This window comes from Calypte anna, chromosome 10 (assembly GCF_003957555.1).
Source record: "Calypte anna isolate BGI_N300 chromosome 10, bCalAnn1_v1.p, whole genome shotgun sequence".
Taxonomy (NCBI): domain Eukaryota; kingdom Metazoa; phylum Chordata; class Aves; order Apodiformes; family Trochilidae; genus Calypte; species Calypte anna.
The window spans coordinates 287,757-307,396 of NC_044256.1; the positions used below are offsets into that span (position 1 = coordinate 287,757).

Genomic DNA, 19,640 nt, shown 5'->3' on the forward strand with positions numbered 1-19,640 from the left:
GTTCAAGTTTCTGTTTTCCTTGGAGATGGGAAACTGGATGCCCTGTGAAAAATGCTGCTGTCAGCTCTGGGCCATATGACACGTGGAGAAATAATGAGCTGCACAAGTTATTGATTTATTATTTGGCAACACACCATCATGTGTAACTCACATTAGGGGGAAAAACAAAGGATGCTTGGAGTATGGAACTCATGTTTAAAAAAATATTAAAAAAAGCTTGCAGTAATTTAAAATGTTCTCTGTAGGTTTGGAAGATTTCAAGTTACAGGGCTGAAATAAAACCCAGCACTGGTCATCACTGGTCCCTCAAAGCATTGGCTTGGGTCCTCCACTTCCTGGGATCTGGGGGTGCCTTGGTTTGCCACCCCTTTGTTCCTGGGTTTCTACAGATGATGAACATTCCTAATAAAGATTATATTATATTATATTATATTATATTATATTATATTATATTATATTATATTATATTATATTATATTATATTATATATACTGTCATACCATAGAATAGTTTGAGTTGGAAGGGACCTAAAAGATCATAGAGTTTCAACCTCCCTGCCATATATAATATACAACCTACAATATATAAGATACTATATATACCTCCCAGAAGCAGTATTCTTAAATATGCCTTGAGTGGTGTATATTTATTTTCCCCATTAATTTAGATAGCAAAAAATGAAAGAAACTAATCTGCCAGCAGATCACACAGCAGCATCCTGAAGCTCACACTCCTGACTGGTGTAAGAGTGTGTTGGGAAGAAAGATGCTCCTGCAAAGGCAGGGCATGGTATCGTGCCAAGGTGTGGTTTGCCAGCTGAATCACTCATCACCGATTTCCCCCATTTTGAGAGCAAAATACAACTTCTGATTGAAACCTGCTGTGGCCACTGGAGCACAGGGAGCTGTTTTGAGCTCAGAGATGGGTGCTGCAGGGCTGATGTGGCTCATACAGCCACAGGCATGAAACCCAGGGCTGAACCTGTCATTTTAAATCACTTTCTTTAGTCCGTATTACAAAAAATTAAAATCTCAGGCTGCAGAACTAAAGAAGAGCAGAGATTGTCCACAGGCAAAGGATCAGCCTCAAAATAAAGCCAAATTCAGTTGCCGTTCACTGAAGAGCCTCTGAAGTGATCACCTTGAGGGAGACCATCTCAAGGAGCACTTGTGCTTCAAAGCTGGCTGCCAGCATGGCTTGGGACTTCAAACTAGGTGGCAGAAGCAATTCAGGGGGTTCTTGCCAGAGCCCCAGCATTGCCAGACATCATTAAAATAGAGCAACTTATAAACCCATTTCTAGACTGGACATTTATAGAGGATGAAGATTTATGTTTATATATACTGTGTCTGCAGGCGTGTTATTGAAATATATATATATATATATGGCTGCTGGTATAAATTCCTTTTCTACTTAATTTGAGAATGTAGATAAAATGAAAGCAGCAGCAGCCTCTATGTCCTTTTCTGGAGGGATGTCAGGAACCCAAGGCATGTGCCTCGTCTGTAGCCCATAAGCACCAACACCAAACCAGCCATTGGTCTTGTTCATTTGGGACCTCTCTAATAAGGTTTTCCCATCTCAAGGTTCTATGAAATAAAGCTCATTTTAATTATCAAATTAAGCCCAGAGGACTTGGCTGGGAATGGCTCACGGTGCCTGCCCGTGTTTGCTGGACAAGTAATTAATCCTCCATGGGATGGATTCACTTGTGGATGGGTGGATGGATGGATGGATCAATCTATTGATCCTGGGCTAATCTCTCCAGGTTGAGAGATTTCCCTACTCATTGCTGTCATTTCCATCCTTGAAAAAGCTTTCCCAAGCTTCCCAAGATAGATTTTATGTGTGTGTGTGTGTGTATCCAGAAAAGAGCTTTAACAAGGTTTAGCTCCTTTAGTTTATCATATAAAAATGACTAATCTTAATGTAATTTTTAAAGTATGAAATATTATGTTCTTTTCCTTGTAGGTTAGTTTGCAAATTACAGCTTCATTTCTAATCTTTGAACTGAACTTTTTGAGATATTTTTCATATCTTCTTGTTCATGGGCATCTGCAAGGCTGATGGGACCAAGTTTCTGCATGAGCAATCAAGAAAGAAGCAATTTATATGCTTGGGTTTAGTGGCTCTAAGTGTGAATTTGCAAAATTTTGCAATTTATATTTTGGTGGGTGTCAAGTTGACTCACAATATTTTCTGAAGAACATGTGGAGAATATTTTAAGCTGGGGAAGTCAACTAGGGATGGAGAGGTATGTGGAAGTAGTTTTAATTCCTAGTTTCCCACTCTGCAAACACCACCTGTAGCTGAAGCAGATGGTGTTTGCACAGTGGAATGTCTCACCCTTCTGTTCTGTTGTGGATTTTTAGGCAAAATGTGTACAATTAAGTATCCCAAAATCTGTGCCTATTGATTGCATTGGAGAGTATTGGGTATTAGGTGAATATTCTGGATTAGCTGAGGTTTTTATGATGGAACATGATTGGAAGCATTCCCCCTGTGAAGCTACACTGGAAAAAAAGGATTTTACAGTTTCTCACTTTCTTTGGGGAATTTTCATTGTGGAAACCAGGTTTCCTATGCCTCAGTAATGAAAGGCTTGGGCAGATAAACTCTTGGGGCTTATCTAGCTCAGTCTGGGAGGAGGGAAAAGAGCTGATGGCTTTTCCTCTGCTTTGGGGATTTATGTTTCCAAAGCAGGGATTGCTGTGCTTTCAGGAGACAGCAAATGCCCTATTTTCTTTCTGTGCAGTTCCACACAAATAATTAATCCTTTCAGTTTGTTTCCTTCTTATTATGCGTTAAAGCTGAAGTGTTTAACCCTTCTTTTTCCTCTCATCCTGGCCCCATCCTCAGGAAAGAGCCCAGAGCATCATCCCTGTCTTTGGGTTTTAAATGTAATTTTTTGGGGCTCCTTCTCCATTTTCACTTTTGACGGTTGGCAGTATCCCTATGGTATAAGACATCTGCCTCCAAGGCACTGAAGTCCTGAGAGATTTTCATGGCTTTTAGCTTGGAAGCTGTGTGGAAGCCCAACACCCTCTAGACCTATCTAAGTCATGTCAAATATTTGAGCTTTGATATCCCATGGCAGGGCAACAAATTTCATATAGCATGGAAAAATAGTCTGTTAAGGCCTGGTTTTTCACTGCCTTTTGGTTTTGTGCTTTAAAGTAGATGGGAAACTTCTTATGTTTTTTTATTTTGCATTTTTACCACATTTCTCCTGTTTCATTTCTTCTTGGTGTTTCTGTGCTCCTCTTTTAAAATTTTCAAGCTCTTAATCATTCCCTCCTACCACCTCTTGATTTTACTGTATGATTCTGGGGAGCAGTAGCACCCAGTGGCAGTGATACTCTAGAGAACTACATGTTTAAAAATTTTGTTTAATGTTTTCTGCTCTAATTATGGTTATCAGCAGTTGGTTTCCCTTACTGTTGACCATGACTGGGCATGGAGTAATTCATACAAGAGAATATGTGGCTGGGTAGAGATCCAAGGTGTTTTTAGGCTCTTATGTATTTTCTCCCACTCACGATATACAAACCTTTAATTCTTCTGTGGATTAGAACATGTTTCTGTTTGGCTTAGCATTGAAATAAAGTCTTGATAACAGAACTAATCTAACACTCCTATAAAGATAACAGGACTTGGTTCTCTACAGGTTGAACCATAAAATTACAGATCTTTTCAGTAGGGATTCAATCAAGCCTTCTGTCCCAGCTGGGAAGGTTTTCCTGGTGCTCAATTTGTGCATTTTAATCTTAATTTTGTTATTTAATGTGGGGTAAGCAGTGCTTGTACTCTGGAGTCAGCTGTAGTCAGGCAGGGTTTCTCTTTAATATTGCTCATCTATCTTATCACTAGAGTTTCTTTTAATTTTCATTGATAAAAATGTTGGATGTTCTGCCACATTCTGCTTTTTTGCTGCCCCAAATTTGATGTGCCAACATGTCAGAAACAATGTCATGTCATATTCGGTAAAGACTGATACTCATATTCTAAGTAGGTGCCTTTCAAACTCTGAATCTGCATTTTATAATTTTGTGTAAGGTTTTAACATCCTAAAATATGTTTTATTCCAGTCTGAGCATTGTAAGCTCTCAAAAGCATTCTTTTCAAGCAAGAAAAACTCAGCTAATAGTGCCTGTTCTTAAGAGCCACCTCCTTGCTCAGTCACATCTGCCTTAATATTGAATGCAACAGTGAAGTACTCCTGGATACGGGTTTTTACCCCAAAGAGAAGTGAGCTGAAGTCACTAAACCCCTTCTCTCCTGCGCTGCAGCTGAGTCAGAGAAACTGAATCCCCATTACACAGTTTTGCTGACAAGGCTGCTGCAGAGCACTTCTCCAGGCTGTATGATGAGGTTTGAGGAGCACCAGCAGAACGGGTCCATGCGATGACGCGTGGCACTGGGGTTGACGCGGTGCCAACGTCACCGGGGTTGGGGCAGCAAAATTGTTTCTAAGTGGACGATCAGGAAGTGTTAATGTACTCATGGTGGCTCTGCACATCACTGGGAGAGCAATCAGTAGCATCTCACCCAATTGGCTGATTCCAATGAGATGAGGTTCAACATTCCAAGTGCCAGGTCCTGCACTTTGGCCACAACAACCCCATGGGGAGCTCCAGGCTGGGCACAGAGTGGCAGAAAGGGACCTGGGAGTCTGGATTGACAGGAAGCTGAACAGGAGCCAGCAGTGTGCCCAGGTGGCCAAGAAGGCCAATGGCATCCTGGGCTGGCTCAGGAACAGCGTGGCCAGCAGGTCCAGGGAAGGGATTCTGCCCCTGTGCTCAGCCCTGGGGAGGCCACAGCTTGAGTCCTGTGTCCAGTTCTGGGCCCCTCAGCTCAGGAAGGAGGTTGAGGTGCTGGAGCAGGTCCAGAGAAGAGCAAGGAGGCTGTGAAGGGATCCAGCAGAATTCCTGTGAGGAAGGGCTGAGGGAGCTGGGGGTGTTGAGGCTGGAGAAGAGGAGGTTCAGGGGAGACCTCATCACTCTCTCCAACTCCCTGAAAGGAGGTTGGAGCCAGGGGGGGGTTGGGCTCTTCTCCCAGGCAACTCTCAGCAAGACAAGAGGGCAGGGTCTCAAGTTGTGCCAGGGGAGGTTTAGGTTGGAGATGAGAAAGAATTTGTTTCTGGAGAGGGTGATCAGGCATTGGAATGGGCTGCTGTGTTCTGCAGGCAGGTACACAAGGAATTACATGGGTCAGTCACCAAGCCAGTTAGTTCTACTGGGCTGCAACTCTGAGGACAACCAAATCAATAACTGGAAAAGCACTTGGAAAAAAAGAAATAAGGGGAAATTTTTTTCCATTTATGTTTTGGAGCAATTGCTCTGGAATAGTTCCTGCTGCCATGTGTGCATCTGTCTTGAAATGAGAGCCTATATCTGAGTTATTGTGGAAAAAATTATTAGTTTGAGGGCTTTAGTCCCTCTTTGTATTTGGCTGATACAGCAAGAGGTTGCACTGGGGATGGAAGAGAGAGAGTAATGGACAGAAAGATGTGGGGAACAACCCCACAGTTTAGTCCTGAGTGTTTCTGACCCAGCCCAGATGACAAAGAAAAGCAGAGAAGGGAAAATAAGCCAAAATTCTGCAGCTGAAGGAACTGTGGCCAGGAGATCAATGATGACTGGCCTCAGGTCACATACCCTCTGTGGTGGAGCTGAAAATGAGCCTGAAGAAGTAGAGACCTTGAACTCAGGTCTTTTATGGTCACTTACTGGAGTCTTTTTTTAAAAAAACAAACCTCTCCCCCCCAAAAAAAAACAAACCCCCAACAAAACCCAAACAAACAAACACAAAAAAACCAATGGCAACTAATTGTTAGTCATTCTGATTATCTTAGGAGAAGGAGAAGTTTTATATGGTGAGAAGAGTTTCAGCTCTCACCGCCCTCACAGGAAAGAATTTTTTCCTAATGTCTAATCTTTATTTATCTCCCCTCTTCAAGTTTGAAACCATTTCCTCTTATACTCTCACTGTACCCCTGTGGAAAAAGCCTTACCCCAGCTTTATTGTAGCCTCCTTCAGATATTGGAAGGTTGCTGTAAGGTCATCCCAGAGCCTCCTCTTCTCCAGTCTGAACCCCAACTTCTTTGTCCTGTCTTCACAGGGAAGGTGCTCCAGCCCCCTGAGCATTTTAGTGGCTCTAAGTGAGCTCTTATTTTATCATCAAGGTAAGGTTTAATACTCTCAGGGAGCTCAGGACCAGGCCTGAGATTAATGGACCCTGTATCCCATTAAGTGGCTGTCAGAAGCAGGTGGTTGATCAGTGATGCTGACTCCCTTTACAGCTCCACGCATCACTGTCTTCATCTTTTAAATCTCTCAGGAGAAGCTTACGATCACTCAGGAAATATTCAATACGCTTTCAGTTGGCTGGATTGCCCTGTAGAAGCTTTTTCCCCCAACTTGCACTAAAAGTACAACTAATCTTGGTAAAAAATATGATTTTTAATTGCCTGGAGTTTATCAGGGACTTGTGGATGTTATTCTGACTACCTGCTGGGTCCTGGTTGCTCTGCAAGAACTAAAGAAAATGAAAGAAAGAAAAAAAAAGTATTTGTTGTGTTTTGAACCCAAAAGGCCCTAGGGCCATTAAAAACTCATACGCCTGCACAGAACCTGTATCGTTGGTGTAAAGGTAGATGATGTCTCAAGTATAGAATTCAGGACTTCATCTTTTTTTAAAAAAAAAGTTTCCTTCTGAGATGTCTCAAAGCACTTCAGGGTCTTTAATTTTAAAAATCACGTATGTTGAGTTCATCTTAATTTTGGATGGGGGTTGGAAAAATGTGCAGGAGCAGCAATAAAAATGACTTGGATTGCTAAAAATGTCCATCATGCAAGGGTGATTTTTAAGCTTTTTTCCTTTTTTTCTTCAATTCTGCCATCAAAATTTCTCTTGATAGAGAAGTAAAAACACAGCTTGGATTGGGAGGACTTTTTACACGTGGAGTAAGGTGCACTTGCAATATCTCTGTCTTGTGAGTCACAACTCCTAAAAACATATAATACTTATGATTTTTAAACTCTACTTTCTTCCAGGTGCCCTAAAATAATTTCTGCAGAAGACCTCTCAAAATACTCTAGCTGAAAATCTATCTTGAAAAAAGAGTTGGAGTTGTTTTGGTGGAAAAAGCCATTTTTTTCCTCAGCATGAATTTGGAGCCAGAGCCTGACTTTTACTGTGTTGGTTTCTGCTAGCTGGAGGTCTGTTTATTAGCCCTCAGAGCACCAGCCCTTCATATTCTGAGACATACAGGAGCAGAGCCCAGTGAAGCAGGAATGGGAGTTGTTGTTCTTTCTGTGTAATTAAATGAATATGTTTTACCAACATTTTCTTCTAGCAACTAAATACTAGATATTAGTTGATGCAGATACATGGTATAAGACTTTACCAGCAAGCCAGGGAAAGAAAAGCAAGCAGCAGTGATGTGCCCTCCGTCTGCCCTATCTCTACCCTACATCTAAGCAAAACTTTGGTGCACCCAAAACACTGAGATCCCATGTGGTTCCCTGTGGCTTAGGTTGTTCAAGTTGTTTTTCATCATTTTCTTTCACAGGAAAAAAAAATAAAATAAAAATCAGTGGCAACGTGATGAAGAGATGTTCACTTTGATAAATGGAACATCCATTTTCCATGAAAACCTTTGAACTTCACCCTTGGCTGTTGTTTTTTTTTCTTTCTCCTTGCACCCAACATTGTTACAATATCTGGTGGGCTTTTTTTTTTGGTTTTTAGGAAGAATATAGAGCAGAAGGAATTAGTTGGCACAACATTGACTACATTGACAACTCCAGCTGCATCAACCTGATCAGTAAGAAGCCGACAGGCCTGCTCCATCTGCTGGATGAGGAAAGCAAGTGAGTGGGAAACTGTTTGGTTTGCTAATGAGGTTTGTTCTTTCACTTAAAAAACGTTTATCCTTAAGTCTTAGGTCTCATGATTCTTCTCAGGAAGATACTAACAGTTTGCTAGGCTGATTTGTCTTTATGTCTCTGGTTGTGTTTCCAAGGAGGTAAACACAAACAGTAGAGGGATCAGCAAGCTGAGCAAAAACCCTTAGCAAGTAATAATTAAAATTCTGCTTCAAGAATTTCTTCTGTTAAAGGGGAGGGCAAAGTTTTCCTTAGTTTCTCTCCTCATTTGTCTGCCTGTTCGGTGTAATGACATGAAGATGCTTGAAGCTGATCTGAGTGAAGAGACAATCCGAGTGCCTGAGTTAAAGCAGGTTGTGTTGGTGCAGTTACTCAAGTAGAAGGTGTCTTTATCAATTTACTTCTAAAAATTAAGCCAGAGTGAACTCAGAGCATGGAGGCTTCACACGTGTCAGGGATATGGCTGAGATTTGCATCTTTGATTATGTCCATGGATAGGAGTTCTCAGATGAGTGGGTGGCTTCTGGGTCCACTTCTGGGTTGAAACTTCTGAGTGTAAGGAGTCTTCTGTCAGATGCACAAGCTGGTTTTGTCCATGTGAGGGGCAGGGAAAGACCAGGTATATTAGGTGGCATGGTCTCAGATCCATGCCGCTCTGAACCCAGGCACAAGCTCTCCTCCCACAATTTGCTTGTGAGTTTCTCCTCCGTTTCTTGTCTCATTGACCAGATGTACAATAATGTTGCTGTCCCAGGAATATGGTAACAGGCTAAACCAACTGAAATTAGGTCAAACTGTGAAATACATTCCCAAGTTGCAGGTTTACATGAGTTTTGAGGGTACAGGATTGGTTTGCTCTTACCAGGATGCGCTGCTCAAGCTCTCTGCCCTTTCTCTTCCTGTCTCCTATGCCAGGATCAGCTAAGTAAATTCTGCAATTGAAGTCACATTTGTAGGTAGAACAGCTGAATATATCCTAGACATGTGAATACCCCACAGATCTAGAGCAACCTCAGCCTCAAAGCCAACAACAGAAACTTGAGGTTCCACGTAAATGCACCTATCATGAGTAATTTCTGTGTGTCCCAATAGGAATACACCTATTTAGGCATTTATCACCAATGTCAGACTAAACCAGTTAAGCGTTCTCCAGACACCATTGGGTTTACATCTATATCTGCTTTTGAATTCTTTCCATTCAGTTTTCCTCAAGCCACAAACCAGACACTCCTGGACAAATTTAAGCGTCAGCATGAAGGGAATTCCTACATCGAATTTCCAGCAGTCATGGAGCCAGCTTTCATCATCAAACACTACGCAGGCAAAGTGAAGTACGGCGTCAAGGTCTGTTACCCAGCTGTTCCCTGACAGTAGTTTGCATTTAAATCATGGAGCTGGGCTGGGGAAGGAGAGCTCCAAAGGCTCCACAGAGATGTTTTGTAGAAGACTTGACTAGAGAAGAGACGTGAGGGTTGGGAGAGAACTGGTTGGTGAAAAGCTTGGTGGAAGTGAGAAGGTGGTGGAGGATTTTGTCTTCTGGTTCTCCTCCACATTGCAAGTTCCAGATGTTGGCATTCTGGGGAAGAATTAGGGTCACTTATTGAGATTGATACAATGTCCCGGTGACAGGTTGAAATGGGGTGTATGGCTGCCTTCCTGTGCTTGGTTCCTATAGAAAACCCAATGTTTTTTTCATCGTTAGCCATTTTTTAATACAGGTTTCATGAGCACAGGTCTCAGCCTCTGGCTGCTGCAGGTACTTTTTAACAACCCTGGTTAAACAATTTCAGAGTTGACCCTGTTTATATTCATGCCAATTATTAGCAGAAAAAACTCTGGTGGGCAGGTGGGAAGCAGCCTCCAGATACACAGCTAAAAATCTGTAATTGTGTTTCTGATGCAATGAATAAGGTTCAGTATCATCTTTAAGCTGCCTCCCAGAGCAGTGCTTTGGGATAAAACCATTATTTTCTGAAAGAGACATCTAAAATGAGGGTGGAAAACAGAAGACAGAAGCATTACTCAATAGCTGTGTTGTCCCACAGATAGCCTGGCAGATCTTACCTGGCAGATCTTGTCGATTTGTTTATTTTCCTCTTTCCTTCCCCTCCTTTTCCCCCCCTTCCCTAGGATTTCCGGGAGAAAAACACGGATCACATGCGCCCGGACATTGTGGCTCTCCTGCGGAGCAGCAGGAATGCCTTCATCTGTGGGATGATTGGGATCGACCCGGTGGCCGTGTTCCGCTGGGCCGTCCTGAGGGCCTTCTTCAGGGCAATGGTGGCCTTTAGGGAGGCTGGGAAACGATACGTGGAGAAGAAAACTGGTACGTGTGCTGCACTCCTGATCTGTTTTGCATCAGCAGCTTAGCTCTAATGTATTGCTGGAGTATTTTAAGCGGTCTGACAGTGTGAGCTACTAGTCTATTAAAAACCTCATTAAAATAGCATGTAGATTTTTACATTTAAAGGTAGGGTTGGACTTGAATGCATTGTAGGAAAAGGTTTTCGCTTTACTGCTCCTGCAGCTTTTCCTTTTGTAGGATGCATGAGTAGAAAATCCTGAATAATTCAAATAGAAACATAAAAATTATTCAGCAAATAAGGCAAATTATTTTTGCTAAGAATTCTTGAACTGTTAATTACATCCAGGGGGAAAAAAAGGCAATAATTCTCTATAATTTTTCAAGCTGTTCACCCTCTAAGCTCTAAGAGAGCGTGGCTCTTGTCTAGCAGAATTCATTGCTTTGCAGTCATCCAGAACCACCTCCTGCTGAACACGGGGGCATTAAATTAAAGGAAAGTAATGGTGCATCATCATGCTGTGGCAGGCAATACCTGGCTGTGCTTTTAGACCGTTTCTCTGCATAAAGCAATTCTGGAAAGATGGGTACAAGCTATTACTGTTAATTTCTGGGCACAAAAGGGCTTGAAATTCATGATGAAATTAGAACCTCAGCAGGGAAAATGTCAGCTGAGTTAAAATTAAGTGCAGAGTTGGCCCATGAATTATTTTTCTAGTCGAAGAGGTGTACAACAAGAAGAACCAAGGAGCTTGGGACAATGAACATAGATACAGAAACCATACAAGTGGAAAGACTCATTTGCTTGTTCAGGGCAAGTAATAGCATTCAAAGAAGAGCCTGAGGCATAAATCAGCTTTCAGCTCTTAAGGCTTTTCCTCTCAAACTGCTCAGATGTGGCGTAAGAGAGAAGGTGTTCCTCATGAACCTGGGTTTGTGTGGCTCATCAAGACAGCATTTATGACAGCAACATTTTGTAACACCAGGAGGTAGATGGTGAAGGCATTTGGAATTGGGAGAAAAATCACTGGAAAGAGTTGGCTTCCAAAAATCCGTATCTGCGTTTTCCTACCATCACCTTTTCATCTTGCCCAAAACCCAGTCTGAACTAAAATAAGCTGGGCAAGGAGATAATGAAATTACATTCAGTCTCGGGAAGTAAGAGCTAATTTCAAGCCCTGCTTCGCCGTCTGTGTCTCTGCCAATTGGTCATGCCTGCTGTGGTTGCATCCAGCTTTCTGCTTTTTGGTCTGGATTTTGTGGCATTAATTTGCTTATATCTATATATAAATATAAATGTAAATGTAAATATATAGGCATAAAATAGAGCACTGGAGGTTTTAAGACAGTTCTGTGAGACTTAATTCTTGCATTGACTTTTCTTGCCATATCAAAACTGACACTAATGCCTGAGTTTCCAAACCTTTTCTGGCACGAGTTGCTGCTCTTTTATTTATCTGGTGTCCTTTATGCTGCTTTCAAATGGCTTTGCACTTTATAAGCTCTGTTTTTTGAGTAAAAAAAATTTTTTTAAAAATTAAAAAATGTAAGCCCTGAACCTCTCAAAAAGCTGGATAAGGTTTGTCTTCAACTTCCTGACAATCTTCTGAATTTTGATGTACACCTTCAGCCTGAATTGGGAAATAAGTAAGAGAAAGCCACTGTTACATGGACAGAACTGGTGGAAGGAGATGCACTAAATCAAATTCCCATGTTGAGGTCCACCTTATCCATCAGGAAAGCTTGCCCTACAAGCCATGGCAGAGCTGGGACTGCTCAGATCCTGCTGCCTCTGCCCTCTTTGGAGCAGGACACATCCCCTCCTAGCATGACTTCTGCCCAGGTAGTGGGTAGACATGGAGCTTTTGGTAAAATTATGGTAGGTCGGCTGAGAATAACTTCACACATGTGCATCCATCCAAATATGCACACTTCCTATTTGTCTATCACGTTTTAAATGGTGTGTAGCCCCATTCTTGGTTTCTGAGGTCCTGTCTGCTGCTGCTGCCATCCATCAGAGAGTGTAATTAATGAGCAGGAAAATATCTGAAGCACCTTTGTGGGTTTTTTTTAAACTTAAAGTTCTTTGCACTCTTCTGTCTTAAGTCCATATGGATTTTTCTTGCTTTTGCCTGTCTGAGGGTCTGTTTCTTGCAATACCCAACAGGAATTTTAATGAAAAATCTCCAACTAATGCATAAGCAGCTCTGCAAAATTTTGATCTGCTTCCTTCTTGAATCATCCTTTCAGCTATCTTCTCCATGCCAACCAGTGCTCTGATGCTTCCATAAGGATAATAATAATTTTTTCCTGAGGGCTTTAGAGACTTCTTTTTTTGTGGTCCTAATAGCCTTCTAGTTTAGCTTCTGGTGACTCTGCTATTGTCTGCCTTACCTTGGAGGCAAAGAGCAGCAAAGCAGTGTCACTGTGAATTTTGGGTGCTTTTCTCTTCTGCTCAAGAGGTGCCTCACAGTGCTGGCAGTGCTCCTCAGATGACACATGCTGGCAAGATGCAGTTAGCTGAAGGGTGAACTTCTTCAATAATTTGATTGATTTGTTTGCTTATGATTGAGTTTATCAGGGAGGATTGAGATGGTCCAAAAGAACAAGTTTGAACTTTATTTGTTAATGAACTTTGATTAAAGGAACATTTTCAAGCTCTTTAGGAAAGAAATTTGACTCAATTACTTCTTTTGCTATATCATTGGTACTAAGTTATTACACAAAACCCTTTTAATTCTTGGTAAGTGAAAATTTGGTGGAAAAACTAGTGCTGTCCATATAAACCAGGCTGTGAAGACTCACAGGTTTCTCATCTTGGTTTTACTGGACAGGAACCTAAATTCTTGCTGTGACAAAGGATTCATGGTCCTGAGGCTGTGCCCTTCTTTGATGGGCTCTGCATTTGCTTTCAGCCAGCAAGGGCTGCTCCTTGGGTTAGTGCCCATTGTGGCTGGCCTACATGGTAACACCTCCTCAAAAACAACCCTGTTGACTTGTGCAGTTTTATTCCTGAAAGTGGACACCAAAATCCAACTTCACCACCAAAAAAGTAAAAAAGCCCAATCTCCTGTATTTGCCAAATAAATGTGATAGCAACCAAAAAATTGGTCTTTGAGCAGCATGAAGAGGTGGTAATGCAAGGCAGAATCCCCTTGACAGTGTTCCTCTGGAAAGTTCAGATTGGTCCTCTCTGATGATGTAATGCATTGGTATGAAATGCTTCTGTATGTGCTGATGCAAGGTAGCTCCTTGGTGACCCCATCACATCTCAACAGGAGCATGACATATCCCTTGGCCACTTCAGTGTTGGAGGAGAGGTGCTGTTTGCACATGTGTAAGCTCTCCACCCCATGGTTGGAGCTAGGCCATCAAAAGTCCTTTTGGCCAAGCAATGATGATTTCTTCCAACCTCAAATCCATCCTACTTAACTCAGACTCTGTGTTCTCTGTCCTTGAGGAATACAGAACCCCTGTCTTATACAAAGAAAAATTTTCTATTTTTCCTGTTAATTGCCAATACCAGAGCAAAGTGTGGTTCTGGGATGCAAGATGAGAATTGGAGGTGGCCAGGTTTGAGAGCCATCTGCACAGGCAAGTGTGGATAAAGCCTGGCAGAGGCACAAAATGGATTTTTTAAAGTAAAGATTTATTGAATCATCTACTTTTTGTCCTCAAAAAATCATGGAATGATTATAAAGTGATTGTGCTCTGCCTGATCCAGATTATAAGTGAGGCTGGGACATGGTCCAGCCCATCATCACGGAGGAAACCAAGGTTAAATTGTGTCAAGCACAACCAACACGCAACCCTTGAGCTCCCGCGTCCCTCGGGCTCGTTCTTTACCCTCTCCTGATTTCTGCTTATGTAATCTTTCTCTTCTCTCCATTTGTTGTTTTTTTTGTGTGTGTGTGTTTGTTTTTATTTTGCTTCCCAAGGGCATGATGATGCAGTGCCATGTGCGGTTTTGAAAAGTGTGGATAGTTTTAGCTTTCTCCATCACCCAGTTCATCAGAGGAGCTTAGAGATCCTGCAGAGATGCAAGGAGGAGAAGTACAGTAAGGCTCCACTACCTGCCCTTCCCTCTGCTACAACACTCACACACCAAGAAGTGGAAACCAGGTGCATTGAGCATAGAAAGGGTGAAAAAAACCCACCTGAGAAGCCTTCCAGGATCAAACCAGCTGCCTTATAGCAGTTTAGTCCCTACTAAATCCTTGAGGAAGAGATTGGAGAGTCAAATTAAATGTAAACCTGTAGCTCTTGAGACACAGCATAAATTTGTCAGTACTTTTCCTATTTACTTGATGACATGAAGTAAAAATGCTGATGCTTGGGGTACTTTTTCTGGGGTTTATTGTTGTTATCATGCATGTGAAAATCAGTTCAAAACACCACACATGCGGCAGGAATATTCCTGGGGTAAGGCATGTGGCTGATACAGCTGGAATTTGACTTTATTGGGATTTTGTTGCACCTCAGAAATACCTTTTGCTTGTGCAAATACGGTCTCTGAAGGCTGTTGCTTTAAACAATGTTATTTTACAGAATGAGTTGAATGAAGATGCACTTGGTCTCCATTTCTACCTCCTCATTCCTCTTGTCACATTAATAAACTCACCCTGCATGACACCATGGACACTCCTGCCTTCACAACTGTATTTTATATATACATAAATATATATTTGGTCATCTCTTTAGATACATAATTTTTCTGCCATCATTCGTTTCCTTAATGTTGCACATTAAAGCCTACAGAAATAGCGTGCAGTCTGCAAGGGCATATCCTCAGCTGAAGTTGCTAACTTAAACATTGTGCAACTTAGGTGTAAATGCAAACCAACCTGTTTTTTCTGCAGAGCTGAGCATGGTAAGTACAGTAGTAATAGTAATAGATGCATGTTATATCTTCGCAAATATCCTTTTCCTGGGAAGAAACCTGACATCAGGTTTCTGAGCTTCCTGCAGTGTGTAGCATTGGGAGAGCAGAGGTGTTTTAATTCTTGATTTAGACTTCAATTCTTAATTTTGACATAAATTTTAATGTAGACTTTAATTCTTAATTTAAAGTCCATTGCTTTTCCCCACTGTTGCTACAAGGAAATACAAAAGCAGTAAGACCAATGCAGCAATCGATTTAAATAGTGTTGTACTGCATGACCTGACTGATACTGAGTAACTACTGAAAAGGAAGGTGTGATTGTCAGTAATTTTAATTGCAGTTAATTAATTAATTTAACGTTTAATTTGGAAATTACCTCAGCAGCATGGGAAGTTTTGGGGAGTTTTAATTTGAAACTGCTTAGGTGAGAAGAAATTCATATCACTCAAGAGACTCTTAGGAAGAGAGCTTTAATTTATTGTGAAGCAGTGAAGCTGAGCTCAGTGTTGAGCTTAATGAAGAGATGATGGATTTGGTCCCTCTCTCAGGGATTACATGGTTGAGTTAAACATGTTAAAACCTCACTTGCTACAGACTGGTCCACCCAGTTTGGTCTCTCTCAGAATAAAACCAGCACATGGATCCAAGAGTATTATGGCCATAATTTGTGAATTTGCCGAGAGCATCCGACCTGCCAAACAAGCAATTCCCGCTTGACATTCCAAAATCATTCCTGTCTTCCCACCACTGGGTGTGCTCCTGCAAGGTTCTTCCCCAGGCTTCATTTCTTTGGCAGGTTCAGCTGGGGTTAGAGCATGTATTTGGTTGCTGAATTTATTTGGCTTGCGGGCCCTGCAGACTTGGACTGAGATTGGCCCTGGGAAGCTGCCTTTTCCCACAAGTCAGGTGAGGTTACATCCATGTCATCCATGTGAGAAGGATCAAACAGATCATCTCCTCATCGTGAATTGTTCAATTAGTTCTAACTATGACAAAAGTAATTGATTTGATGAGTATATTGAGATTCCCTTTAGGTGACTTGGTGCTCAGCTTGTGTAGCTGACTGGTCACCCTTCCATTCCCATCTCAGAGGCTTCACTGGGCTCTTGGAGTCTGTCAACCAATTTATGGTCTTCCAACAGAGTATGGCACTAGGTTTACACACCTCTTGAGTTCAAAAGCAAAGCTCTTCTGGTTGATGTTTATGAGTAGGAAGTACACTGGGATTAACCAAAGCTCTTTCCAATGAGAGCAAAGACCTGTTAGGCAAATCCATCTGTCTGAAATACTAAGGCTGCAAAAAAGCTTGAGAAGTCAAAACGTCATTCATGAAATGTAAAGTACATCAGCCTGCATCTGAGCTGGATGAACTTTCCATTCTCATTGCTGTTCCTTGCATGCAGCATATTAAAATACACAGTTTTATAGTATTCACTATACAGAATTCTCAAAGCCTTTTGCATCTTAAATCTAAAGCCTCTAATTCCTAAAAAAACCCCTCTATTGCCCCAGAAAGGGGCTACAGCAATATTACAACTTTTATTTGGGCTGCAGCATGTGTGTACTTCTTTTAAGAGCCAAGTGATGGTACAGTATAGAGAAGTCTTTTTAATTTTTGGTGTTTCTAAAGCAATCCTCTTTATCTCAGCTTGTGCACTGTGAATTTATTAATCAAAAAGTCGCTTAAGAAGATGCTAAGCTGGCAGAATTACCATGTGGTTTTTGTGCAGCTAATATCTGGAAGCCTGAAATAGACACTCCCTCTTCCTGAGCAATGCAAGATGCAGGAGCAGTAATATTTTGTTATATCTTCATAACTTTAGCCCAGCTTGTTGGGTTAGATAGTGGTTTGGGACTTTGTCTTTCAGGGATTTCTTTGGTGGGGACTTCAGGGAAGTGAAGAAGGACTGACTTTGCTCCAAAAGGAAGGGTGTGAACAAAAAGAAACAACATAATTATTCATGAAAGCCCATTTTTCATTAAATGCCCTCATGGGGAAGTATCTGGGCATATGTACTATATATATGATAGATAGATAGATATTAGATGTAAAACCACCCAGAAAAATTACTAGCACAGCATTCTAGGCAGATTCATGATTAGTCTCCTTCCCCTCCTATGCAATTGGGTTTCTGTGCTCTAAACAAGCAAACTTAGGCATAGAAAGGGGTAAAAGAATGCTCCTAGGTTAAAAAATATAACCAAAAAATGGCTCAAATGGTAAATAGAGGGATTAAAAAGAGAGTTTTGAGCTCTAGGCATAGCTAGTCACTGGGATAAATTACCTGGCACATTTTCCAAGCATCTTTGGGAGATCTTCAGATACAATAACTTACCCCAAGTGGACAGTCAGCCTTTTCAGGCATTTCCTGTCTAACGTTCAGGCTTCAAGATAAGCTGTTCAAATATCTCAACAGGCAAAGAAGGACAGTAGATGTCTCGTTAAAGAGATGTCACCAGTTGAGGTTTGATAGGAATTAATTTTCTCCTTAGAAATTCCAGGCTCTTGGAACTGTCAGATCAGCAGGATGGGCTTTGCTTATTTGTTTTGCATTCAGTATAAAAAGATCCCAGGGATGTCTTTGAACTAAGCATCTGGGTTATATTAAATAGGAAAATGATAAATGTGGGGAGGAGGGGATGTCCTACAGCTTCTTCCTATTCTGTTGCAAACTGTAGTCTAAAGTTTGTTTTTTTTTTTTGGAGAGGGGGCTTTTTGCAAGTTGTTTTTTCCAGTGCAGACATCTCAGGGTAAAGGAATATACATTTTTCCCAGGTCCCAGTGAGTGCTGCAATGTTTTCTGTCTCACATCAGCGAGAGACAGAAAACAGTTGAGACAGTTAAAAAATTGCTTGGCTGTTTTCATGTCAAGTTCAAGCTTATCAGACCTTCAAATATCTGTCCTTTAGTGACTTGAGAAGTGTTTTGATGTCTACAAAAAATTGTCCTCTGTCTTCCTAAATGCTTAGTTACAAAACGTTTCCACTTTGGGGAAGATAACAGCAGAAAACATCTGCTTTTTTCACCATGCTTGAGAACTCCTTTGGGTATTTATTGAATATAAATTACTCTCAAACTGCCTCTACCAAAGAATTTTGGTTTGATAGGTGATAAAGCCTCCCTGTGCAGGATATGTGGCTGTATGTGTGCTGGAAGGGAAGAAGTATGCAAGGAATAAACGGCCATTTCTCCAAGCACCTCCAGGTGTTTTGCCTGTTTTCCTGTGCAGTGGAGACCTTAGGAATATTTTGGACACACGGGACATGAGTGGCTGGTCCTCCCCCCATCACAGCAAGCTCTTCCTTCACCCCGTTAGCTTCCTAGCTGGGACGGTGTGTCCCTAACACCAGTGTGTGTGGGAGGGGAGTTAAGGAGGCTTGAGCAAACAGTGTTACTCATCTGGGTGATGACTCAGTGGCAGAGGAAGAACTCAGTCGACAATGTTGGCATCCTTGGCACCCTGGTGTGCCCGGCATGCGCCATGACATGTACATGCTCCTCCTCAGTGTAGTCAGTGCTAAGCTATGGCTCTTCTAATTGCCTGCTGGGGAAGAGCCAGGTAGAAACATCTTTTTCTGCTGTGCTGCTTTAGGTATTACTCGGAAGAGCCCAAGGACACCGCTCTCAGATCTCCAGGGAGTCAATACCATCAACGAGAGGACCCAGCGGTAGGTCTCTTGCTTTTATGTTGGCATGAGAAGGAAATCTGGGATGGGAGAGGACTGTCTGTTGTTATAAAAGACTGTAGTAATGTTTCTTCAGCTTCCTTATTAATTTTGTCTTCCTTCTTCCTCTGCTACATGGTCGTATCTAAACATCTTTACCTGACTAAACAGCAGGCAGGGAAAGCATATTTCTTATATCAAAGGGCAGGAAGTAGCTAGAAGCTTGCAAAAAAAAATCACAAATGTGTGGATATCAAGGAAATAAAAATTTACCTGAGGATTTTTCTGGTGCAGAAAACCTAAGGATGTATTTGGGCGCAGATTTGCAGACATGTGGCGCAATGGGGGCTCTGGGTGCCACTGAGTGTGTGGAACCTGCGAAACCATGGGGTTTGAGATAGTAGCTTATCAAATGCTTCCTTGTGTTTAAGGGAAAGAAGCATGTTGATTTCAAAAAAGGTTAAATTTCTTCAGGTTTTCCATGCAGTTTTATTTGTTAATCCTTCCTTGAAGGTTCTGGCCATTCTAGCAATCACTTGAGTGAAGTCTCAATTCACTCAAGTGAATCTCTTGAGATAGAAGTCTACATTTTGGGATGGAGATCTGTGCCTCTTCTGCAAAAGGTTTTCCAAATCCATTTTTAGAATTTAGCAGTTTGTGAAGCAAAATGTCTTCATTTCTAAGGGATATCTGGGTGCTGATTCTCCTCCTTTTCTCCAGCAGCTCTTATGCTATTCCCCTGCAGGCCCCAGAATGTCTGACCATCTAAATCCCACTTCTAAAGGAGTGTGGTGTCTCTGCTTCCTCTGAGCAGAGGAAAGATACAATCAGAACATCCTCAGCTCCTGAAATACTTACTTGAAAGGGCAGACATCCAGTGGTAACTTCATGTTTCACAAG

The 19,640-nt window shown here is 41.7% G+C and overlaps 1 protein-coding gene across 1 annotated transcript in view; it reads left to right on the top strand.

Annotated features, from left to right (window-relative positions):
- Positions 1–19,640, top strand: part of MYO9A (myosin IXA) — a 165,339-nt gene that overhangs the window by 111,322 nt on the left and 34,377 nt on the right. The window contains exons 12-16 of the mRNA XM_030457120.1: positions 7,754–7,875; positions 9,093–9,234; positions 10,021–10,216; positions 14,131–14,250; positions 18,668–18,743. Of these exons, the coding sequence (XP_030312980.1) occupies positions 7,754–7,875; positions 9,093–9,234; positions 10,021–10,216; positions 14,131–14,250; positions 18,668–18,743 (656 nt within the window). The remainder of the gene's footprint in view (positions 1–7,753; positions 7,876–9,092; positions 9,235–10,020; positions 10,217–14,130; positions 14,251–18,667; positions 18,744–19,640) is intronic.